Source organism: Colias eurytheme, chromosome 10, assembly GCF_061535395.1.
Source record: "Colias eurytheme isolate Ceu_HAF_F1 chromosome 10, ilColEury1 Martin Lab GWU primary, whole genome shotgun sequence".
NCBI classification, from domain to species: Eukaryota; Metazoa; Arthropoda; class Insecta; order Lepidoptera; family Pieridae; genus Colias; species Colias eurytheme.
In genome coordinates this window covers 11144942-11171255 of record NC_142989.1, presented here as the reverse complement: position 1 = coordinate 11171255, position 26314 = coordinate 11144942, and the positions used below count along the sequence as shown (strand labels likewise).

Below are 26314 nucleotides of genomic sequence, written 5' to 3'. Positions count from 1 at the left end.
GGAGGAAAAAAGGAAGTAGAATAAGGTTGAAGTATAGGATTATGTAACTCAGCAGAACATTTAGAAATCATGTATTATCTAAAAGAGTTAGGTTAGGTCTTAACCTACCTAACATAACCTAACCCTTAGGTTAGGTTATGTTAGGTAGGTAGGTTAGGTTAGGTTATGTTAGGTAGGTTAGCTAACCTAACCTAACCTAACCTAACATAACCTAACCCTTAGGTTAGGTTATGTTAGTCTTCCCTATAAACTAATTGGTGTTTGACTTAGCGATCCTGTAGAAAACAAGGAGTTATTTAACACATAGTTTTTATAGCATTTTTATGCATATAAATGATATGTTTGTTATTAAACCAAAAGAGTTAGGTATTATTGAGTTTTTGTTTATTATTTTCGGTAGATTGAACATTCCTCGCGGCTCCTTTATCAGCAACACAAGTAAAAAAAATTTCAACGACATAATATGATCTAGGTACCAAGCAATTGGCAAGCTTGATAGATTATGGCCCAGTGGTCATGCAGTGTTAACAAAAGTGCTATACAGATTATATTTAATCACTACATAATATAAAACATGTCATCTATCGCGTATGTCTGTTCGCGATAAACTCAAAAACTGCTGCAAAGATTTTCGTCCTGTTCTCACTAATGGAGCGTGGTTTCAGCGTGGTTCTCGAAGAATGTTTTAGTATATTTTTTAAGTTTTAAAGCAAGTGGGCGAAGCTGCGGGCGAAAATCTTGTATTTAATCACTACATAGTATAAAATAAAGTCGCTTTCTCTGCCCCTATGTCCCTATGTATGCTTAAATCTTTTAAAGTACGCAACGGATTTTGATGCAGTTTTTTTAATAGATAGAGTGATTCAAGAGGAAGGTTTTAGTTTATAATTTGTTATGTTTTAGACAAAGCGGGCGAAGCCGCGGGCGGAAAGCTATTAAGATATATTACACTTGGAAATACTTACCTACAACTTATTACAGAATATTTAGGATAATTAGCGACAGGAAAATATGTTTATATACCTAATATCAAATCGCTAATTAACTCCAAACGCACTAATGTAAAAATATAAGGCCTATAGTATTATTTGCGATTATTTTAATGAGGAAACAGGAAACATTAATTATTTTTAACGTAAAGTTGTCAAATATTCCGCATTGAAATTTGAATAACAAAATCTGTAAATTTTATAATCTTATAATATAAAAATGAATCTCAAAATGTGTTCTTAAGCGCATAACTTGAGAACGGCTGAACCGATTTCGTTAATTCTTTTTTTATCATATTCCTTGAAGTACGAGGATGGTTCTTATGTAGAGAAAACGTAAATATGTCAATATTATGTAATTGTATACCCCTGCTTCGCCTGTGCTCTTGCAATGCCAATTCAAATTCTATATTAATTGGTCAAATCAGAAATTGATGGAAGAAAATGCAAATGCAAATGGAGGTACCGAAACCACATATTTTTTATGAAGTACACAATTTGGGCCCTCTTTCAATTTTAATTTCGGGTTGGCAGAAAATTTTATCCTTTCTGGTTAACGTTGAAATTTTTTATTCATAAACTATAGTGTTATACATATATTTAATACTAGCTTTCCGCCCGCGGCTTCGCCCGCGTTTTCAGAGAAAACCCCGCATAGTTCCCTTTCCCGTGGGATTTCCGGGATAAAACCTATCCTATCTCTCAAGTTGGATCGAACTTGAGAGATAGGATAGGTTTTATCCCGGAATTGATGCTAAGCCATTAAAAAAGTAATAAGTTAATTAAAATTAAGAAAAATGTAGAATATTTCAGGATATGAAAACTCAAGTATGAAAAATGTTATCACTTTATGAGAACTGTTTTTTTCTACTTCAGACTTGTTAGAATTTTACAAGAAGACGCGAGAAATTTCTGATAAAAGATTTAGCAATTTAATATGTCATTGAAGGAAATAAACTCGGCTCGAGGCTCGCCACAGTTAATAGACTGGGGTAGAAGCCTTTAAAAATAATGAAAAGATAAAAAAAATCGCAGTCGGATGAAACCCATTAGAAAAGGAGGGGAATATGATGAAAATAAAAGGAAAAATAAATTACGGTCAATCCGAGTTCGGGAAGTGGGAGGGGGGAGCTTTTAAGAGAAAAAAATGGTTTCTCCTGATTTCCGACAAAACTACAAGTCCTATAGAAAAAAGTTCAATGGCAAAGTTGTAGGTTATTAAAAGTTCTACAATTTTTGTATTCACAATTTTTTCACATAACCTCAAAATTTAGGTGAAAAATTCAAAAAACCAAGTTTTTGGTCTTTTATTTTTATCTACTTCAAAATTTATTTTTTTTCTACGAAATTTGGTGGAAACTTACTTTATTATGTCCCAAATACACTGTAATTTATTTGATTGAAAATATTTATTTTTTCGCCTTATTTTGAATTAATACCAAAAAAACAACCTAATTTTCAATCGAAAAGTCACCCGTCAAAATATCAGCTTTTTTCAAAAACTTGGGGTGCCTTTTATTCATTGAAATCTCTACTTTCATATGGTGTAAAAAAAAAATAAACACCACCATAGTAAATGTTCTCAGGAAATGCATACAAACAGTGTAATAATGAGCTTTTACTAAATCAGGCACATGAATTAATAATTCAAAATAAGGCGAAAAAATAAATATTTTCAATCAAATAAATTACAGTGTATTTGGGACATAATAAAGTAAGTTTCCACCAAATTTCGTAGAAAAAAAATAAATTTTGAAGTAGATAAAAATAAAAGACCAAAAACTTGGTTTTTTGAAATTTTCACCTAAATTTTGAGGTTATGTGAAAAAATTGTGAATACAAAAGTTGTAGAACTTTTAATTACCTACAACTTTGCCACTGAATTTTTTTCTATAGGACTTGTAGTTTTGTCGGAAATCGAGAGAAACCATTTTTTTCTCTTAAAAGCTACCCCCTCCCGCTTCCCGAACTCGGATTGACCGTAATTTATATTTCCTTACATTTTTATCATATTCCCCTCCTTTTCTAATGGGTTTCATCCGACTGCGATTTTTTTTTGTTTCAAAAATTATCTACTCTAGTCTATAAGTCGTGTTTTTATGACAAACTGTACATGTTTTTATAGAAACATTTTAAACAGAAATGACATGATCAAAATATTGGGAAAAACGCAGTACAAAACAGATTTCATGGAAGAGTCAAATCTCTAATGTATAGTGATATTTTTTTCGATTATTTTAGATTATAATATTTGTTAGCATTAAAGGAAATCACAAAACTACTATCTATTATAATACATATGTATTTGTAAAATTAAATTGTAAAACTGACATGATTAAAAGAGCAACTATGGAGTTTCTTGCCGGTTCTTCTCCGTAGATACTGCTTTCCGAATCGGTGGTAAATGTTAAAAATATGTAATGACGTTTCAAAAGTGCTTCTAGAAGAAGTCTAATTGAATAAATGAATATTTGAGTTTGAGTTTGAGTTTACTTAAAACACAAATAAGTTATATTAATTAATGTATGTAATTCTTTCATGTAGACACAGGGCAAGCATAAAATAACAATAAGTGTCCACAAACAATTCTTACTTGAATAAAGTGAATTCGCGAACATCGGCTTGTGTCTTAGATAAAAATATTTAGTACAACTCGTATTTGGTAAAAAATAAATAAATAACAATCTTTCATTAATACGCAAAACACATTGTTATAAATTACTTATGAAAGAAATTTTTAAAACGTAATTTTTTCGTATGTAATTATTCAAACAACTCACAACGCAAATTAAATAATTACCAAAAACTATCTGTCACATACCGCCTCCTTGGTACAGTGGTTGGCGCTTGAGCGTAGAACCGAGGGGTCCTGGGTTCGATTCCCGGTGGAGACGAAGAAAAAAAAAATGTCTCGGTCTGGCAGGACACAGAAGGCTGATCACCTACTTGTCCCTAAAGAAAATCGATCAGTGAAACAGATGTATGAATAATGCATCTGCCCCTTACCCCACTACGGGGACACGGGACTTCACTTCTATATGTCACATCTTTACAAAATACTAACTTCAAATAGGCTAATAAAAACCATAAAATAATAAAAAGCTGCATGAAAGCAGGATGCAACAGGATAGCGACTGCAGCCTACTCCCTACTTATAAGGATAACTGAAACGTAAAATATAAAATGGATTTACATACGATAATATTGGCACATATAGTCGAAACTCCGGTAAAGTAACACCTCTGGGGGTTTCACAAGATGTGGTCGTTTAAATTAGTGGTCCTGACAATATTTTTGGTAAGTACATTGCTAAGAAATACCTAATCACCTATCTATTCCTAGTTGAAGATTTTCGACAATAGTAGAATATTTTAAAATTCATCAGAATTTCCTTAAATTCTCTCCTTTTAAATTAATAAAATATAGTTGGAATAAAGTAAGGTTTGATAAACTATTCGTATTTTGACGTGATAACGTTTTTAAAATCGTTTTAGTCGGGTGACATGTTCAGAAACTTGTGTCACACCAAAACCTCACGAGCGCGATCGCAGGTATAACGAGAGAGAGACGGACCGATCTCCCGTCTCATCTCGAGCGCTGCCACCAATAAGACGTTATTACGTAAACATCTCGATCGTAAACCTACTTTACAAACAACCAATTTTTTTTAAATATTAAATTATACCAGACGAAGGCTCTAGTTTCCCTTACGTCTCGTGATCTTACAAGATTTTCAGAGCGATTCGAACGTCGCTTACTGTATGCAACAAATAGTTCGTATATATTAATGTTATTTTAACTGATAGATACGCTAAATAGAATATATGTATAAATTGTAGAAATGTCTATAAGTCTTTGAAATTTGTTTCAGGTTTCTGCCACTGCGAGACCCAACAATGAAGACAATAATGGGTAAGTAAATAGCAAATTTATGTGATTATTATACAATAATATAAATACTTATTTATTAAGTCAAATGACTGGAAATCTAGTCGATATAAATTCTCCTAATTATAAATATACATAAAATTTTGGTTTCATCAAAAAAACTATGAACGAAGTAATCCTGCAGTGGGATCTTATATCTATGTATCTATAATATGTTCCCGACATTTCTGATCCTATCGGTGGTTGCGTGATGCTTGAGCAACTGAGCAATTATTTCTTCTCAACGAATTGAATATCCAACACAAAATATTTTTGCAATGAGAACCTATAGTTTTTGCTATTCGATCAAACAAACAAACTTTTCAGCTAAATTATTATCCTTTTATAAATTCGAAAGCATTATTATATTGTAAACTAATTGATACTTATTACAGGCAAATAACACCTCCAGGAAATGGACAAAAAGGAAACCAGCCACTTTCTGGTCAAGATGCTTCTGGAGCACCTGCACAGGTAAAGATATTTACGCAGTTTTTATAAACATTATTTAAATATAGTTAATATTATAGTAGAAAAAAGTAAAATCACGTACAAACTCATGAAATTATTGTATAATCACCAATCCAAGTGTACAAAATTTGAATTAAATCTGTCCTTTTAAAATAATAATATATATGGATGAACTTAATGAGAGTTTTTAAAATACTGTTTCTCAAGTGAGTTATTTTTTAGTCAAGTTTGTGATCGTACCTATACTTTATTTATTCTGTGTCACTAATTTATATTTTTTTTTATTTTCAGATTATTCCGACCACTGAAAGGGGGACAGATGAAAAGTGAGTGGTTCATTACAATTTATTGCATCCTACTAATATTATATTTGCGAAAGTTTATGATGATGGATGTTTGTTATTCTTTCACGCAAATATTACTGAACCGATTACAATGAAATTTGGTATGTAGGTCGCTGAAAATCCAGAATAAGACATATGCTTTTTATCCCGGAAATCCCACAGGAAATGACAGTAAAGGATAGGTGTGAAATAGTTCTGTTTGCAGATGATACCTCATTATTATTTAATGTGGATAGGCATGACGCAAATGTTGACGAAGTGAACAGTGCTCTTTTACACATATCAGACTGGTTTACTGCTAATAATTTATTATTAAATGCCAAAAAAAACAACATGTGTTGAATTTTTACTACCAAACGTTAAAAAGTTAAGCAGAAATATTACCTTGAACGGGGAGGTATTACACCCTACTGAATCGACTGTATTTCTTGGGTTAACATTGGACGAGAAACTACAGTGGGGAGCCCATGTCAACACCGCTGCAGGTAAGCTCAGTTCAGCAGCATATGCAGTCCGAAAGGTAAGGCATCTCACCGATGAAGATACAGCTAGATTGGTTTATTTCAGCTACTTTCATAGTATTATGTCCTATGGAATTCTACTATGGGGCAGGGCAGCAGATATAGAAACTATATTTATCTTACAGAAAAGAGCCATTCGTTCTATATATAATTTACGTGCTCGGGACTCACTAAGAGATCTCTTTAAGAATACTGGTATCCTTACTGTACCATCACAGTATATATTTAATAATATTTTGCATGTACACAAAAACGCCGACTTACACACAAGAGTAGGAGATAGACACTGTTATGGCACAAGGAACAGAAATAGAATTGAAATGCCATTTTTCCGATTAGCTAAAGTTAAAAATTCATTTATGGGTCAAGGTATACGCTTTTACAATAGAATTCCTCATAATATTAAAGAGTTTAGTAGTTCTAAATTTAAAACTTATATAAAAAATGTACTAGTTCAGAGAGCGTACTACAGTATTCAGGAATATATGGACGATAAAAACCCATGGAGGGTTGTCGCGAAAAAACCACTGGACAGTTCTTTGGCATGTTATTATAATATATGATGTTACATATGTATTTTGTAAAATTGTAAAACTGACATGATTTAAAAGAGCAACTATGGAGTTTCTTGCCGGTTCTTCTCCGTAGATACTGCTTTCCGAATCGGTGGTAAATTTTAAAATATGTAATGACGTTTCAAAAGTGCTTCTATAAGAAGTCTAATTGAATAAATAAATGTTTGAGTTTGAGTTTGAGTTTGAAAAAGAACTGCAGGTGCGGGATTTTCTTTGAAAATGCGGGCGAAGCCGCGGTCGGATATCTAGTATAAAATATATGAGTAATAATCTATATATCTTATCAGTTATCTTATCTTATATATAAATATGAATAGCAAAATGTGTTGGTAAGCGCATAACTCGAGAACGGCTGAACCGATTTCGATAATTCTTTTTTTATTATATTCCTTGAAGTACGAGGATGGTTTTTATGTAGAGAAAACGTAAATATGTACCACGGGCGAAGCCGGGGCGGACCGCTAGTATTCTATATATATATAAAAATGAAACCCGTTTCGCGTTGTCACAGAATCACGTGTGAACGGCCGAGCCGATTTAGATAATTCTTTTTTATTATATTCCTCGAAGTACGAGGATGGTTCTTATGTAGAGAAAACGTAAATATGTACCACAGGCGAAGCCGGGGCGGACCGCTAGTTTTAAATAAATGTGCATACTACTAATATTATTAAAGTGAAAATTTGTAACGATTGATGTTTGTTACTCTTTCACAAAAAAACTACGGGTTAGATTTGGATGATTTAGTTACTTGATTATTCCCGCGGGTTCGTCTGTGAGTGAAACCGCGCGGCACACCGAGTTTAAAATAAATGAGTAGGTATACTGTAAACTAGAATCTGATGGCAATTAGGGAAATCAAAATTTTGAGTAGGGTAAAAAAGTAAAAAAGTAAATGTAAAAAAGGTGAAAAGGAATATTATTTTAAACGGGGAGGTATTATACCCTGTAGAATCGACTGTTTTTCTTGGTTTGACATTAGATGAGAAGCTTCAATGGGGGGCCCATGTTACCACCACCGCTGCTAAGCTCAGCTCAGCTGCATATGCAGTTAGAAGAATAAGGCATCTCACCGATGAAGAAACGGCTAGATTGGTTTACTTTAGCTACTTTCATAGCATAATGTCCTATGGAATTCTGCTATGGGGCAGGGCTGCAGATATAGAAACTATATTTATATTACAGAAAAGAGCCATACGCTCTATATATAATTTACGTGCTCGAGACTCACTAAGAGATCTCTTTAAGAATACTGGTATCCTTACTGTACCGTCGCAGTATATATTTAATAATATTTTATATGTACATAATAACGCTTACTTACACACAAAAGTAGGAGATAGATATTGTTATGACACAAGAAACAGAAATAAAATTGAAATGCCATTTTTCCGGCTAGCTAAAGTTAAAAATTCATTTATGGGCCAAGGTATACGCTTTTACAACAGAATTCCTCATAATATTAAAGAGTTTAGTAGTTCTCAATTTAAAACTTATATAAAAAATGTACTTGTCCAGAGAGATTAAGAAATATATGGACGATAAAAACCCATGGAGGGTTGTCGCGTAACGTTTCAAAAGTGCTTCTAGAAGAAGTCTAATTGAATAAATAAATGTTTGAGTTTGAGTTTGAGTGTGCAACCCTAGGGAAAATGGACTGAACGATCTTGATACTGCTTATTTTTTATTTTGTCCTCAATATCATATAGTCACATTACATACTGTACTTGATAATGAGATATCCACATAATATTATGTAGGTACATACTTACATGTACAATATACCATATTACTTTTATATAGGTAAAGCATAATATTAAGTATTTACACATACCTATATTAATCAGGCCGTCAGCGCAAAAGTGGCCTAAGGTATTGATAATTAGTATCTATTGAGAAATTGCCATACTTACATAATTAAGTGAGAATTCAGAATATGATATTAATTTAAATTTTATCGTAAATTTAAATAATTTACTTGTATTTATTGTTTAAACTAAAATGCCTTTGTAATGGCATAAATTTTTGTAATAAAAACTTATATTTAAAATATTTTTGTGGGTTAGGCCACCTTTGCATTATGTTTTACGATAGTTTTTATAAGCATAGGCCAAAAATAAAAATGTAAATTCAGTAATATTCAGTTCAGAAAAGTAAAAGAACAACTTTAATTCTTTTTCCTAGATTTAAAACTTAGAAAATTTTATTCATCAGATTGTTAATCCACAAAAATGTCATCTGCCTCTGTTCCGGGGGTCTTCAAATTGTTGTAAAAGTCGTGATGACAAGGAGGAATGTAATTCAGTAGTTCAATTAAGTCTTTCTTCTGCCTTTCACAAATTGCATGATTAGCAGGATTTATAAAGTTTCAAGATTTTCAATAGTAATAGAGTTCTCTCGAAATGTAACCTCATCATTATTTGAGTATTTAAAATAGTTTTAAAGGATGCATTTGACAAAACATTAACCATTGCATCTTTAGCCATTCAACTTTACCTTTGTCTGCACAAAGTTTGCGGTAAGTAGTGTTTTATTCTAATGATTTGCTTGAGAAAAAAGTATCTTTGGTCATAGAAATTATTTCAAAGGGTTTAGTTTTTCAGGCAGCTAAAATAACTTGTTTCTATACTTCAGGTACATAATTTTTTTTTTAAATGCCGCTTCTGTTTTTGTACAAGACCAAAATCTTGGTCACATGACATGTAGGAATGTCCACAAACTAAAAATTTATGATCAATCTTAAAAATTTCGGGGTTAGGCCACTTTTACACTCTAGTTAATGAAGTAATTAGTTATGCAAAAACATTTTACCTGGTTCCATCAGCTATTATGTGCGTGGAAAATTATGGATAGGCCATTTTTGCACTGTAGAAATATGAAGTTCGAATATGTTTAATTGTTTATGCATATAACTTAGAAATAAGCAAAATGTTGGCTAGGCCATTTCTGCGCTGAAGACCTCTTGTATATATCATTATCATTATGCCATGTGAAAATATGGATGTAATTCGATTGTTTATATTTTTTTTATAAAATAAAAAAAAAAATATTTTTATTTTCATAAGTATTACCAGATACACACATTATAAAAATGACTTGGACAGCTTGGACTTGACGAATAGCCACATTGGAAACTCCTGTAATAAGTTTTCATAAAATTAAATTGCAATCCACAAACAATATTATATGTAGTTACCTACTTATAATATTTTTAATTTAAAGTATCAAAACGGGTAAGTCCAATTTGCCAATAAAATCATCCACGCGCTTCAAAATTTAAAATTGTGATGTGTTTGACCCTTCTTCATCGAATATTTTTCTATACACATTGTAAACAACACCTCCTGCTTGTGATCACAGCGGCTTTTTCGACATTTTCGAAGAGTTTGAAGGCAAAATCCTAAAAATTATTTAACAACTGCGAAAAAGACAAATAATTTGACAACCAATTTGATAGTTGTCAAATAAAGTTGCCACATAAAATCTTTTATTTTTTAAATATAAAATATGCCATCAGATTCTGGTATTGTTATTGTATGTACTTCAATATACGAGAGTAGCAACACTGCAAGCAATATTGCAAGAGAGATAGATATATGTTTCAAAACAAAAACTTTTACTTTTATTTCTATTTATTCGGTATAATTACGACTTAATAGTGAGATTATTATGATCATTATAAATACAAATAGGAATTAACAATATCTTGAATACGTGGCACAACTAAAATTTTACCGATACCACCCGTGATCATTCTCCTTTTGACTGGAAATCTAGTCGATATATATTCTCCTAATTATAAATATACATAATTTAAATTTTGGTTTCATCAAAAAAACTATGAACGAAGTAATCCTGCAGTGGGATCTTATATCTATTTATCTATAATATGTTCCCGACATTTCTGATCCTATTGGTGGTTGCGTGATGCTTGAGCAACTGAGCAATTATTTCTTCTCAATGAATTTAATATCCAACACAAAATATTTTTGCAATGAGAACCTATAGTTTCTGCTATTCGATCAAACAAACAAACTCTTCAGCTTAACTATTATCCTTTTATAAATTCGAAAGCATTTTTATATTGTAAACTAATTGATACTTATTACAGGCCAAAAACACCTGTGACAACTGAAAAACCAGCAAACCAGCCACCTTCTGGTCCAACTACTCCTGAAACAACTACAAAGGTAAATATATTTACGCAGTTTTTATAAACATTATTTAAATATAGTTAATATTATAGTAGAAAAAAGTAAAATCACGTACAAACTCATGAAATTATTGTATAATCACCAATCCAAGTGTACAAAATTTGAATTAAATCTGTCCTTTTAAAATAATAATATATATGGATGAACTTAATGAGAGTTTTTAAAATACTGTTTCTAAGTGAGTTATTTTTTAGTCAAGTTTGTGATCGTACCTATACTTTATTTATTCTGTGTCACTAATTTATATTTTTTTTTATTTTCAGATTATTCCGACCACTGAAAGGGGGACAGATGAAAAGTGAGTGGTTCATTACAATTTATTGCATCCTACTAATATTATATTTGCGAAAGTTTATGATGATGGATGTTTGTTATTCTTTCACGCAAATATTACTGAACCGATTACAATGAAATTTGGTATGTAGGTCGCTGAAAATCCAGAATAAGACATATGCTTTTTATCCCGGAAATCCCACAGGAAATGACAGGAAAGGATAGGTGTATATAAAAATGAAACCCGTTTCGCGTTGTCACAGAATCACGTGTGAACGGCCGAGCCGATTTAGATAATTCTTTTTTATTATATTCCTCGAAGTACGAGGATGGTTCTTATGTAGAGAAAACGTAAATATGTACCACAGGCGAAGCCGGGGCGGACCGCTAGTTTTAAATAAATGTGCATACTACTAATATTATTAAAGTGAAAATTTGTAACGATTGATGTTTGTTACTCTTTCACAAAAAAACTATGGTTAAGGCTGGTTCACACTTTGATTAGTACGAGTGCAGGTGAGTAGTGCGAGTGCAGGTGTGTAGTGCGAGTAGTGTCCAATTCAACTGCGAGTGCAGGTGATTAGTGCGAGTGCAGGACAATGGTGAAATTCGCGACGCTACACACCACGCTAAACACTAAACACTTAACACTCCTGTCCAGACGTGTTTAGGCAGGCACACTGCGAGTGAGGGGGAAGGGAGGGCGCGCGGGACGTGGCTACTCGCAGTCCACTCGCAAAAAAATAGAACACGCTTCTATTCACTTTACTACACAGCCTACTAAACACTCGCACTAAACAGTCGCTGTCCACACGTAGTACTACTCATCACCTGCACTCGCACTAATCAAAGTGTGAACCAGCCATTAGATTTGGATGATTTAGTTACTTGATTATTCCCGCGGGTTCGTCTGTGAGTGAAACCGCGCGGCACACCGAGTTTAAAATAAATGAGTAGGTATACTGTAAACTAGAATCTGATGGCAATTAGGGAAATCAAAATTTTGAGTAAATGTAAAAAAGTAAAAAAGTAAATGTAAAAAAGGTGAAAAGGAATATTATTTTAAACGGGGAGGTATTATACCCTGTAGAATCGACTGTTTTTCTTGGTTTGACATTAGATGAGAAGCTTCAATGGGGGGCCCATGTTACCACCACCGCTGCTAAGCTCAGCTCAGCTGCATATGCAGTTAGAAGAATAAGGCATCTCACCGATGAAGAAACGGCTAGATTGGTTTACTTTAGCTACTTTCATAGCATAATGTCCTATGGAATTCTGCTATGGGGCAGGGCTGCAGATATAGAAACTATATTTATATTACAGAAAAGAGCCATACGCTCTATATATAATTTACGTGCTCGAGACTCACTAAGAGATCTCTTTAAGAATACTGGTATCCTTACTGTACCGTCGCAGTATATATTTAATAATATTTTATATGTACATAATAACGCTTACTTACACACAAAAGTAGGAGATAGATATTGTTATGACACAAGAAACAGAAATAAAATTGAAATGCCATTTTTCCGGCTAGCTAAAGTTAAAAATTCATTTATGGGCCAAGGTATACGCTTTTACAACAGAATTCCTCATAATATTAAAGAGTTTAGTAGTTCTCAATTTAAAACTTATATAAAAAATGTACTTGTCCAGAGAGATTAAGAAATATATGGACGATAAAAACCCATGGAGGGTTGTCGCGTAACGTTTCAAAAGTGCTTCTAGAAGAAGTCTAATTGAATAAATAAATGTTTGAGTTTGAGTTTGAGTTTGAGTTTGAGTGTGCAACCCTAGGGAAAATGGACTGAACGATCTTGATACTGCTTATTTTTTATTTTGTCCTCAATATCATATAGTCACATTACATACTGTACTTGATAATGAGATATCCACATAATATTATGTAGGTACATACTTACATGTACAATATACCATATTACTTTTATATAGGTAAAGCATAATATTAAGTATTTACACATACCTATATTAATCAGGCCGTCAGCGCAAAAGTGGCCTAAGGTATTGATAATTAGTATCTATTGAGAAATTGCCATACTTACATAATTAAGTGAGAATTCAGAATATGATATTAATTTAAATTTTATCGTAAATTGAAATAATTTACTTGTATTTATTGTTTAAACTAAAATGCCTTTGTAATGGCATAAATTTTTGTAATAAAAACTTATATTTAAAATATTTTTGTGGGTTAGGCCACCTTTGCATTATGTTTTACGATAGTTTTTATAAGCATAGGCCAAAAATAAAAATGTAAATTCAGTAATATTCAGTTCAGAAAAGTAAAAGAACAACTTTAATTCTTTTTCCTAGATTTAAAACTTAGAAAATTTTATTCATCAGATTGTTAATCCACAAAAATGTCATCTGCCTCTGTTCCGGGGGTCTTCAAATTGTTGTAAAAGTCGTGATGACAAGGAGGAATGTAATTCAGTAGTTCAATTAAGTCTTTCTTCTGCCTTTCACAAATTGCATGATTAGCAGGATTTATAAAGTTTCAAGATTTTCAATAGTAATAGAGTTCTCTCGAAATGTAACCTCATCATTATTTGAGTATTTAAAATAGTTTTAAAGGATGCATTTGACAAAACATTAACCATTGCATCTTTAGCCATTCAACTTTACCTTTGTCTGCACAAAGTTTGCGGTAAGTAGTGTTTTATTCTAATGATTTGCTTGAGAAAAAAGTATCTTTGGTCATAGAAATTATTTCAAAGGGTTTAGTTTTTCAGGCAGCTAAAATAACTTGTTTCTATACTTCAGGTACATAATTTTTTTTTTAAATGCCGCTTCTGTTTTTGTACAAGACCAAAATCTTGGTCACATGACATGTAGGAATGTCCACAAACTAAAAATTTATGATCAATCTTAAAAATTTCGGGGTTAGGCCACTTTTACACTCTAGTTAATGAAGTAATTAGTTATGCAAAAACATTTTACCTGGTTCCATCAGCTATTATGTGCGTGGAAAATTATGGATAGGCCATTTTTGCACTGTAGAAATATGAAGTTCGAATATGTTTAATTGTTTATGCATATAACTTAGAAATAAGCAAAATGTTGGCTAGGCCATTTCTGCGCTGAAGACCTCTTGTATATATCATTATCATTATGCCATGTGAAAATATGGATGTAATTCGATTGTTTATATTTTTTTTATAAAATAAAAAAAAAAATATTTTTATTTTCATAAGTATTACCAGATACACACATTATAAAAATGACTTGGACAGCTTGGACTTGACGAATAGCCACATTGGAAACTCCTGTAATAAGTTTTCATAAAATTAAATTGCAATCCACAAACAATATTATATGTAGTTACCTACTTATAATATTTTTAATTTAAAGTATCAAAACGGGTAAGTCCAATTTGCCAATAAAATCTTCCACGCGCTTCAAAATTTAAAATTGTGAATTGTGATGTGTTTGACCCTTCTTCATCGAATATTTTTCTATACACATTGTAAACAACACCTCCTGCTTGTGATCACAGCGGCTTTTTCGACATTTTCGAAGAGTTTGAAGGCAAAATCCTAAAAATTATTTAACAACTGCGAAAAAGACAAATAATTTGACAACCAATTTGATAGTTGTCAAATAAAGTTGCCACATAAAATCTTTTATTTTTTAAATATAAATATGCCATCAGATTCTGGTATTGTTATTGTATGTACTTCAATATACGAGAGTAGCAACACTGCAAGCAATATTGCAAGAGAGATAGATATATGTTTCAAAACAAAAACTTTTACTTTTATTTCTATTTATTCGGTATAATTACGACTTAATAGTGATTATTATGATCATTATAAATACGAATAGGAATTAACAATATCTTGAATACGTGGCACAACTAAAATTTTACCGATACCACCCGTGGTCATTCTCCTTTTGACTGGAAATCTAGTCGATATGTATTCTCCTAATTATAAATATACATAATTTAAATTTTGGTTTCATCAAAAAAACTATGAACGAAGTAATCCTGCAGTGGGATCTTATATCTATTTATCTATAATATGTTCCCGACATTTCTGATCCTATTGGTGGTTGCGTGATGCTTGAGCAACTGAGCAATTATTTCTTCTCAATGAATTTAATATCCAACACAAAATATTTTTGCAATGAGAACCTATAGTTTCTGCTATTCGATCAAACAAACAAACTCTTCAGCTTAACTATTATCCTTTTATAAATTCGAAAGCATTTTTATATTGTAAACTAATTGATACTTATTACAGGCCAAAAACACCTGTGACAACTGAAAAACCAGCAAACCAGCCACCTTCTGGTCCAACTACTCCTGAAACAACTACAAAGGTAAATATATTTACGCAGTTTTTATAAACATTATTTAAATATAGTTAATATTATAGTAGAAAAAAGTAAAATCACGTACAAACTCATGAAATTATTGTATAATCACCAATCCAAGTGTACAAAATTTGAATTAAATCTGTCCTTTTAAAATAATAATATATATGGATGAACTTAATGAGAGTTTTTAAAATACTGTTTCTCAAGTGAGTTATTTTTTAGTCAAGTTTGTGATCGTACCTATACTTTATTTATTCTGTGTCACTAATTTATATTTTTTTTTATTTTCAGATTATTCCGACCACTGAAAGAGGGACAGATGAAAAGTGAGTGGTTCATTACAATTTATTGCATCCTACTAATATTATATATGCGAAAGTTTATGATGATGGATGTTTGTTATTCTTTCACGCAAATATTACTGAACCGATTACAATGAAATTTGGTATGTAGGTCGCTGAAAATCCAGGATAAGACATACGCTTTTTATCCCGGAAATCCCACAGGAAAAAGAACTGAGGGTGCGGGATTTTCTTCGAAAATGCGGGCGAAGCCGCGGGCGGATGTCTAGTATAAAATATATGAGTAATAATCTATATATCTTATCTTATCTTATCTTTCTATAATATAAAAATGAATCGCAAAATGTGTTGGTAAGCGCATAACTCGAGAACGGCTGAACCGATTTCGATAATTCTTTTTTTATTATTTTCCTTGAAGTACGAGGATGGTTTTTATGTAGAGAAAACGTAAATATGTACCACGGGCGAAGCCGGGGCGGACCGCTAGTCTTATATATAAAAATGAATCGCAAAATGTGTTGGTAAGCGCATAACTCGAGAACGGCTGAACCGATTTCGATAATTCTTTTTTTATTATATTCCTTGAAGTACGAGGATGGTTTTTACGTAGAGAAAACGTAAATATGTACCACAGGCGAAGCCGGGGCGGACCGCTAGTTTTAAATAAATGTGCATACTACTAATATTATTAAAGTGAAAATTTGTAACGATTGATGTTTGTTACTCTTTCACAAAAAAAAAGACGGGTTGCACTCTGGGAGTGCCGGCAGAAGTGAAAACTTGATTATTAACGTTCAGCATGTTTGATATTTTGGAATGGTATCCGTCTTACGCATGGAATATAAGGGCTAAAAAAAAATCCGTCTTACGCTTTTTCGATCAGGCCACGTGTCCTGACGCGAGTTTAAGATTACGGTTACCTATCTTAATCTCGAATTTTAATATTCCGAATATCATAATCCAGAAAACGTTTGGACATTTTTTCATAACCCCGAATTTTAAAATTTCGAAGTTTTGTTTGCCATATAATCGCAACTCCGAATTTCATTTGCCCATTTCTTCATTTGTACGACGTTTTACAATCCAGACGAATGAGTTCCAGACATACGAAATCTAAATGCACAAAATCCAGATGACCGTAATCCATATGCACGAAAGCCAGATTTTTAAAACACAAATTTTTGAAATACAGTTGATTGATATCCAGACAAACAATGTCCAGATTTTTGAAATTCAAATAAACGATATCCAGAAAAACGAAATCCTTCCAGGGGGTCGCAGCACGAACCTAACCTAACCTTCTGAATAGATTTTAACACTTTAACCTTTCTGTAATGGGCAAGTGAAACAATAGCGAGTCGGTTCTGGCACTCGCCGGCCGCTGCCGCGGCACGCTCGCTTCGCTCGCTCGGCTCGTGCATGGGAGGTCACAGTTCAAACCTAACCTAACCTACTGAGTCGAATTTGACACTTAAACCTTTCTGTAATGGGCAAGTGAAACAATAGCGAGTCGGTTCTGGCACTCGCCGGCCGCTGCCGCGGCACGCTCGCTTCGCTCGCTCGGCTCGTGCATGGGAGGTCACAGTTCAAACCTAACCTAACCTACTGAGTCGAATTTGACACTTAAACCTTTCTGTAATGGGCAAGTGAAACAATAGCGAGTCGGTTCTGGCACTCGCCGGCCGCTGCCGCGGCACGCTCGCTTCGCTCGCTCGGCTCGTGCATGGGAGGTCACAGTTCAAACCTAACCTAACCTACTGAGTCGAATTTGACACTTAAACCTTTCTATAATGGGCAAGTAAAACAATTTACTTACTGGTAATGTTTATTTTCAGGCAATAGTAAAAGGTATAATCACGATTGTATGGGAACCAAATAAAGAGATTATGAAAATCTGGCAATAGTTTATCTGCTATACGATTATATGGGAACCAAATAAAAAGATTATGAAAAGTTGGCAATAGTTTATTTGGAAAATGGTACGATGGGAAACAAAAAAAAGTATTCTGAGAATCTGGTATAACTATATCTGGATTATGAGAATATGGGAAACAAAAAAATACTTTTTAAAAATCTGGTTTTGGTGCATCTGGAAATTGATTCATCTGGGAAATTAAAAAAGGAATTTTAAAAAGTTGTCATTCATAACATCTGTCTTTTAAAAGTTCTAACAACCGTTTTCGGGATTTTAAGATTCGGGTAATAGAAATTCGAGTTTTTAATAGGTTACCTAAGATTACCTATACCCAACGCCGCTAAAGAAGTTTTCACTTCAAAATTAGGGGACAGATTTGGATGATTCTCTTCCCGTATTATTAAAGTACTCTTTGTTCTCTTCCCCCCAGACCGTCGTTAGATGTACACGTTTGCGCGGTTGTAATTTATTAATTTGTTGTTATAAAAGTGATTTAATTCAAGTACGAAAATAGGAGTGCATAAGTTTTGAAGTGAGAATTCAGCTTAACTATTATCCTTTTATAAATTCGAAAGCATTTTTATATTGTAAACTAATTGATACTTATTACAGGCAAAAAACACCTGTGACAACTGAAAAACCAGCAAACCAGCCACCTTCTGGTCCAACTACTCCTGAAACAACTACAAAGGTAAATATATTTACGCAGTTTTTATAAACATTATTTAAATATAGTTAATATTATAGTAGAAAAAAGTAAAATCACGTACAAACTCATGAAATTATTCTATAATCACCAATCCAAGTGTACAAAATTTGAATTAAATCTGTCCTTTTAAAATAATAATATATATGGATGAACTTAATGAGAGTTTTTAAAATACTGTTTCTCAAGTGAGTTATTTTTTAGTCAAGTTTGTGATCGTACCTATACTTTATTTATTCTGTGTCACTATTTTATATTTTTTTTTATTTTCAGAATATTCCGACCACTGAAAGAGGGACAGATAAAAAGTGAGTGGTTCATAACAATTTATTGCATCCTACTAATATTATCGGTTGAATGCATTCAACATGCGCTGTCTGCGTAGTATTCTTCGTATAACATGGAAGGACCGAATAACTAATGAAAAAGTCCCAGAGATTGCACAGTTGCCCAGTCTTAGAGCCCTGCTTAAGCAGCGTCGGTTGCGTTGGCTAGGACATGTCCACCGCATGGATCCTTCCCGATTGCCGAGGCAAGTAATGCTTGGTGCAGTTGCACATGCTAAAAGAGGCATCGGAAGACCTTTGCTGCGTTTTAAAGACAGTGTGAAACGTGACATGTCTACGTTCAAAATCAACCCCCCAGACTGGGAAAAGCTCGCCCAAAACCGAACATCTTGGCGTAGTCTAGTTCATGAGGGTTGTAAGGCACACGATCGCAGTTGGTTCGATGCTCTGCGTGATCGTCGGACTAGATTAAATAATTTATCACCAGTCACATCATCAACATATAAGTGCAGGAGTTGTGGGCGCTCTTGTCGCTCCAGAATCGGGCTCTTCAGCCATGAACGACGCTGCCCTAAATTATAACAATAATAAAATAACTCATATTACAATTAATTAAATTAACTTAAGTATGTACTAAATTGCTGCATTAATAGAATTTTAACTTCGTAATTAAAATGTAACTGCATATATAATCTACCATAGATTTAATAGGCCAACGACGACTAATATTATAAATGCGAAAGTTTGTGATGATGGATGTTTGTTATTCTTTCACGCAAATATTACTGAACCGATTACAATGAAATTTGGTATGTAGGTCGCTGAAAATCCAGAATAAGACATATGCTTTTTATCCCGGAAATCCCACAGGAAAAAGAACTGCGGATGCGGGTTTTTTTTGAAAATGCGGGCGAAGCTGCGGGCGGATGTCTAGTATAAAATATATGAGTAATAATCTATATTCTATATATATAAAAATGAAACCCTTTTCGCGTTGTCACAGCATCACGTGTGAACGGCTGAGCCGATTTAGATAATTCTTTTTTTATTATATTCCTCGAAGTACGAGGATGGTTCTTATGTAGAGAAAACGTAAATATGTACCACGGGCGAAGCCGGGGCGGACCGCTAGTTTTAAATAAATTTAATGTGCATACTACTAATATTATTAAAGTGAAAATTTGTAACGATTGATGTTTATTACTCTTTCACAAAAAAATTACGGGGCAGATTTGGATGATTTAGTTACTTGATTATTCCCGCGGGTTCGTCTGTGAGTGTAACCGCGAGGCACACCGAGTTTAAAATAAATTTGTTATTGTATGTATTTTCAATATACGAGAGTAGCAACACTGCAAGCAATATTGCAAAAGAGATAGATATATGTTTCAAAACAAAAACTTTTACTTTTATTTCTATTTATTCGGTATAATAATTACGACCCCATTGACCACCGAGCGCCCCGATCGGGGCGCGACACAATAGATTTTCTATTGTGTCTGTGATTCCGGGGACTGATGGATTAGTGATAAATATGATCATTATAAATACAAATAGGAATTAACAATATCTCGAATACGTGGCACAACTAAAATTTTACCGATACCACCCGTGGTCGAATGACCACGGGTGGTAAGGAGAATTCCTTTTGACTGGAAATCTAGTCGATATATATACTCCTAATTATAAATATACATAATTTAAATTTTGGTTTCATCAAAAAAACTATGAACGAAGTAATCCTGCAGTGGGATCTTATATCTATGTATTAGTTAGTTCTTTAAAGAAACGAATCTTCAATGGCGGCGCTTATCATTCCCTCTCGCTCACACACGGCCGTACGGTATGCAAAAAAAAAATGGAAAAATAAAATCACTAAAATGTATTTGATTTTCCATATAATAGTTTTTATCATAAATTTACAATGACAATTATGCATTTGCGAAAGTAAATAATGTTTTATTGGAATTTGACAAAATATGTTCTTTGGGAAAAGTTGTTCAGTTTTATGGGCTTATTACAAGTATAATGAGGATTTTATTACATTCTGTATACGTAAATATGATAATTCATATAAATACACAAATACAATAACAAAAAAGTCTGTCAACAAACAATTTGAAATAATTAATAAAATAATTATCAATTTACGTTATTTTTATTTTCTTTTTTGATGATCCTACCATCTGTCAAAGTCAGCTTTGGCCGCCATTGAAGATTCGTTTCTTTATTGAACTGACTAATATCTATAATATGTTCCCGACATTTCTGATCCTATCGGTGGTTGCGTGATGCTTGAGCAACTGAGCAATTATATTTTCTTCTCAATGAATTGAATATCCAACACAAAATATTTTTGCAATGAGAACCTCCTATAGTTTCTGCTATTCGATCAAACAAACAAACTCTTCAGCTTAATTATTATCCTTTTTATAAATTCGAAAGCATTATTATATTGTAAACTAATTGATACTTATTACAGGCCAAAAACACCCGTGGGAACTGAAAAACCAGCAAACCAGCCACCTTCTGGTCCAACTACTCCTGAAACATCTACAAAGGTAAATATATTTACGCAGTTTTTATAAACATTATTTAAATATAGTTAATATTATAGTAGAAAAAAGTAAAATCACGTACAAACTCATGAAATTATTGTATAATCACCAATCCAAGTGTACAAAATTTGAATTAAATCTGTCTTTTTAGAATGGGCCCATGAGTCGTTTCCCGTTACACACAAACATACTAAAATTCTGATTTAAAGGAAATTAATACATGGTCTGAACCACAGAATATATAAAAGAGGTTAGAATGGCAATAATTCGCCGTTGATTGATTGTTGATTGATTTTAGGTAATCCAAATATAATAAATAAAATTAATTAATATGACATAAATTTAATAATTAAAGACAGAAAAATTGACCGAGTGGGTACCCGAGGCTCGAAATTTAGGTATAATTTTTGACGAGAACTTAATAATATAAGAGCCCACGACGGCCAGACTTTCCTTTCTTTCGGAAAGTTGAAAGTTTCTCTGTATATGTCTCCTATACAGATAAGAACGACCAGCGACTATCAAGTTTGGGTTGTGGTTACTTTGGCAGGAAACAGGTAGTGAAGGTGTATAAAATAGTACCTAACTTTCATTATAGTTTAAAAGCTAAATTTTATATATGTTACTTGGGGACCTATAAAAAGACATTACCTTAAGAGCCAGACAGTTTTCATGGTTCTTACATCTAGCCAGACACATTTAAAAAATAACTAACATATTATCAAATTCACATAACTACCTAAAAGCGTAACAAATATGAAATAACCCACTAAAAACATTAGTTAACTATAATTATTAAAAAAATAAAAGTATAATATATAAGTAATAAAGTTATTACTTATCTTTTACTTAGACTTATGTTGATGGAATTTCACGTATCCCGATGACTTTTTTATTGTGTCATCGAGATACGTGAAATTTCATCAACATAAACCCCCGTAAAAGATAAGTAATAACTTTATTACTTATATATTATACTTTTATTTTTTAAATAATTATAGTTAACTAATGTGTTAGTGGGTTATTTCATATTTGTTACGCTTTTAGGTAGTTATGTGAATTTGATAATATGTTAGTTATTTTTTAAATGTGTCTGGCTAGATGTAAGAACCATGAAAACTGTCTGGCTCTTAAGGTAATGTCTTTTTATAGGTCCCCAAGTAACATATATAAAATTTAGCTTTTAAACTATAATGAAAGTTAGGTACTATTTTATACACCTTCACTACCTGTTTCCTGCCAAAGTAACCACAACCCAAACTTGATAGTCGCTGGTCGTTCTTATCTGTATAGGAGACATATACAGAGAAACTTTCAACTTTCCGAAAGAAAGGAAAGTCTGGCCGTCGTGGGCTCTTGATCTATAAGATTCGAGAAACATATCAACACTATTATTTCCAATTTTATTGCTTTTATCGCTTAAAAATAGAATATAGAATACGAAAATACATTGATACATCTCTTCGCATTCGCCTCTGTGACGCGCTTGTACTGTCCAAGTTCATTTTTTTTTTTTTGTGTGGTGTCTCTCAATGTTAGCCAGAAGGGCTTCTACATTTTAACGCGGACGCGGGGGTGAACTGAAGGTTCACCCTGGTAGCGACATGCACAAGGGCGTCCCCCCTTGACGGGGATCTCGAACCTCGGCTTGGGCTGTCGCTTGAGTGGAGGAGGCCAGAAGGGCCCTAATCGGACGGGGTCCAAGTTCAACTACGCTGATACTATGTACGGGCCTAGATTGCTCTCACGGACCAATTCATATTCATATATAGTTTCATATTATTGAGACCCGGTTCTCAAGATCATCAAAAAACCCGGGTGCATGGCCTAGTCACGAGTGGCTGAGTTTTTCAGGCATCCGCCCCGGAATGGCGCGTAAGGATGCGGGTTCGAGTCCCGCCTCGTGATCGAATTTTTTCTATTATTTATAAATTTATAGTCTTATAAACATATTTTTTTATTTATTACAGGGTGAAGGTGGTGATGCAGCTGAAATAAAGTAAGTAACTAAACTATCCAATCAGTACTGGCCAATAAAAACAAGTCTATATTGGAACATAATATAACCTCATTTAAAAAGTCGGTTACAAAAGTAAACTTATAATTATTACACACATTTTTTTGGAATGAAGTTCCTTATCACGCGTTGCGAAAGGGGGCAAGATGGAATTAAGCCCAAAAGTTGTAAGTAACGATATTTATTTCTATAGCCGTGCCGTGCGACGTGCGCGTATTTCTCTGTCTTTCTCTCTCTCTCATAGAAAGCAAGCCAGTTAGTTTAGTAAGTTCGTTCCATCCTGTCCATTGACACCTCTCAAGTACATATTTTAATATAATTTTCTTTTCTAGGGCGGAGAAGGGCATGAGTACGGGGGCCATTGCAGGCACATCTATCGGCGTCATATCGGGGTGTGGGGTCTTAGCTTGGCTCGGAACAATCGCGTACAAGCGCTTCTTTTAATTCAATTATATATGTAGTTCAAATACGTAGTACATATTACCTCAATGGTTCAAATAGATTAGTATCGTCCTAACATTGTATGCAAATTTTAAAGCAATAAGTTTAGGCCTGGAACTTTTAAACTTTATGGTCCTGTAAATAATTTTTTTTTAGTTGCAACTATCCATATTGTTTCAGATAAAAAGGTTTCTAATCTAATGTAACTCATCATTGTATTTGTAAAGCATACATAATAAGCAATTAAAATAGGTTTATGTATTGAACATAGACTTTGATCGCATTGTTATTGTATGTTTAAAATTACCTAACAATTTATTTAAAATGTTCAGTTACAGCTTATAGTTTCTTTAGTTTGTATTCAAGATAGTAATAAGATTAATTTTTGTACGAAGTTATTGCCCAATGTGTTTTTTAAACAAATGACTGAGAGAATAAATGTTTTTTTAAATACTTGTGCTTTTTTAATCTAGTCCCTTAAAATCTATTGCTGATCGTTTGTAACGCTAAAATCATAGAAAATATTTGGCTGTACCCGTTTTCGCTTGTTTTGATCTTTATATTATTTATATATTTGTGGAATTTTTACAAACGCTGATAAACAGAAACAGTCTAGGGAAAAGTGAGGGAAAACATCTTTCACAGATCAACACAAAATATTTTTTAATTTATAGTTTACTGCCATCTAGGGAGAGAATGTTGAAGCATTTGTTTTGTTTGAGCTATTAAAATAACCAATTACATTAGTTCAATACAATTTGTACAGATGGCGCTTTACGTAATAAATGATTTTTGAATCAAAATTTGGAAAATCTTCTTTTTTGTGGTGAAGTCCGTTGTTATTAATTGGGCTGTGTGGTACAGATAACAAAGAAAAGGCTTTCTTAACATATATAAATTACTAGTGGTCCGCCCCGGCTTCGCCCGTGGTACATATTTCGCAATAAAAGGTAGCCTATGTCCTATCTCGGGTATCAAAATATCTCCATACCAAATTTCATGCAAATTGGTTCAGTAGTTTAAGCGTGATTGAGTAACAGACAGACAGACAGAGTTACTTTCGCATTTAAAATATAAGTATAGATTAGTAAATTTTAAAAGTTGTGCTCTAGTTGTGCCCTTTGGATTAGCCGCGAAGAAAACCACGGACAATAACTTTAATTCTAATTTCTTTATTAATTTTTGAATAAGAAGTTGCGTATTTATGGTTAGCATTACATATTTTAATTCAACAATTCATCCATCGGTATATCATCAGTAGACATCGGATTATATGCACTAACAAAATGCCAAAATATGCATGCAAATATGCACTAAAAAAGGCCGAAATATGCACTAAAAACGACTGATATGCCTAAAATATGCACAATACAAAATCAAAAAACCTTTATTATTTTTATATATTTAAATCAAAGATTGTACAAAAACAGTGAAATTTTCTTGAAATTAAGTATAGTTTTTGTGCCAATATACAATTAAGCATTTTTACCAAATTTTCGAGCGCATATTTGTGACGTTTATCACCCGCGAGCCCAGTGTTGCCACTTTAGACTTTTCCGGGCTAAATCTAGCCCTTTTTTGGAATTCAACCAATGTTTTAAGTTTTTAGCCCCAAAAGGGTAATCTAGCCCTATTTTGAATGACTCATAATTTACTTAAAATGGAGCCCATTTTGTAATTTTTTGCCATTTTACCATGCCAAAATAGGGTTTTTTTACTCGCTGAGCGTTCTGATTGGCTAATAAAGGTTAGTCGACCAATCAAAACTCCCGCTACTTAACGAAATATGCACGATTGGGGAAAAAGGCTAAAATATGCACTAACGCCGTAATTGGAGAGTTTTATGCATTTGCATATGCAAATATGCAAATGCATATAATCCGATGTCTAATCATCAGTATATCATGATGATGATAGTACCTATATCAGGATGATATACCTATTTAGGTATAATAATTAATGAGAATCTAGATAAATTTAAGTTTTGTGTAAGGAATACTGAATTCAGCTACATTCGATTCCAAATTCTTCATAGTTCTTCAGCTTCAGATAGCACTATTATTTATTGTGTGGCAGGCGGCTCAGAATATAATACATACGAACTTATAATTATTATAAATTTATAATCATGCAGGTACACAATAATACACTAAACATAGCCTGGTCCGAATCTAGATATATTAATTACTAGCTGCTCCGCGCGGTTTCACCCCCGTGGCTCCACCCCTGTTGGTCGTAGCGTGATGATATATAGCCTATAACCTTCCTCGATAAATGGGCTAACACCGAAAGAATTTTTCAAATCGGACCAGTAGTTCCCGAGATTAGCGCGTTCAAACAAACAAACAAACAAACAAACAAACTCTTCAGCTTTATAATATTAGTATAGAAGTATAGATAGACGCGATAGGTATACTTAGTATAAATGGAAAA

General features: G+C 33.0%; 1 protein-coding gene across 1 annotated transcript; it reads left to right on the top strand.

The window, feature by feature from the left end:
• Positions 1-4186: 4186 nt before the first annotated feature.
• Positions 4187-24334, top strand: LOC149905456 (uncharacterized). The gene is made up of 11 exons (XM_090106581.1): positions 4187-4286; positions 4861-4901; positions 5312-5390; positions 5679-5713; positions 10939-11017; positions 11305-11339; positions 15580-15658; positions 15947-15981; positions 18485-18563; positions 23394-23422; positions 23773-24334. Exons 1-11 carry the CDS (start codon positions 4248-4250, stop codon positions 23882-23884), a joined length of 642 nt encoding a protein of 213 aa, XP_089962707.1. The 5' UTR covers positions 4187-4247; the 3' UTR covers positions 23885-24334.
• The last annotated feature ends 1980 nt before the right edge of the window (positions 24335-26314 follow it).

Coding starts and splice junctions, on each gene's coding strand:
- LOC149905456 (XM_090106581.1), top strand. CDS start 4,248: ATGTGGTCGTTTAAATTAGTGGTCCTGACAATATTTTTG. Junction 4,287..4,860: donor TGGTCCTGACAATATTTTTG/GTAAGTACATTG, acceptor AATTTGTTTCAG/GTTTCTGCCACTGCGAGACC. Junction 11,340..15,579: donor GAAAGGGGGACAGATGAAAA/GTGAGTGGTTCA, acceptor TACTTATTACAG/GCCAAAAACACCTGTGACAA.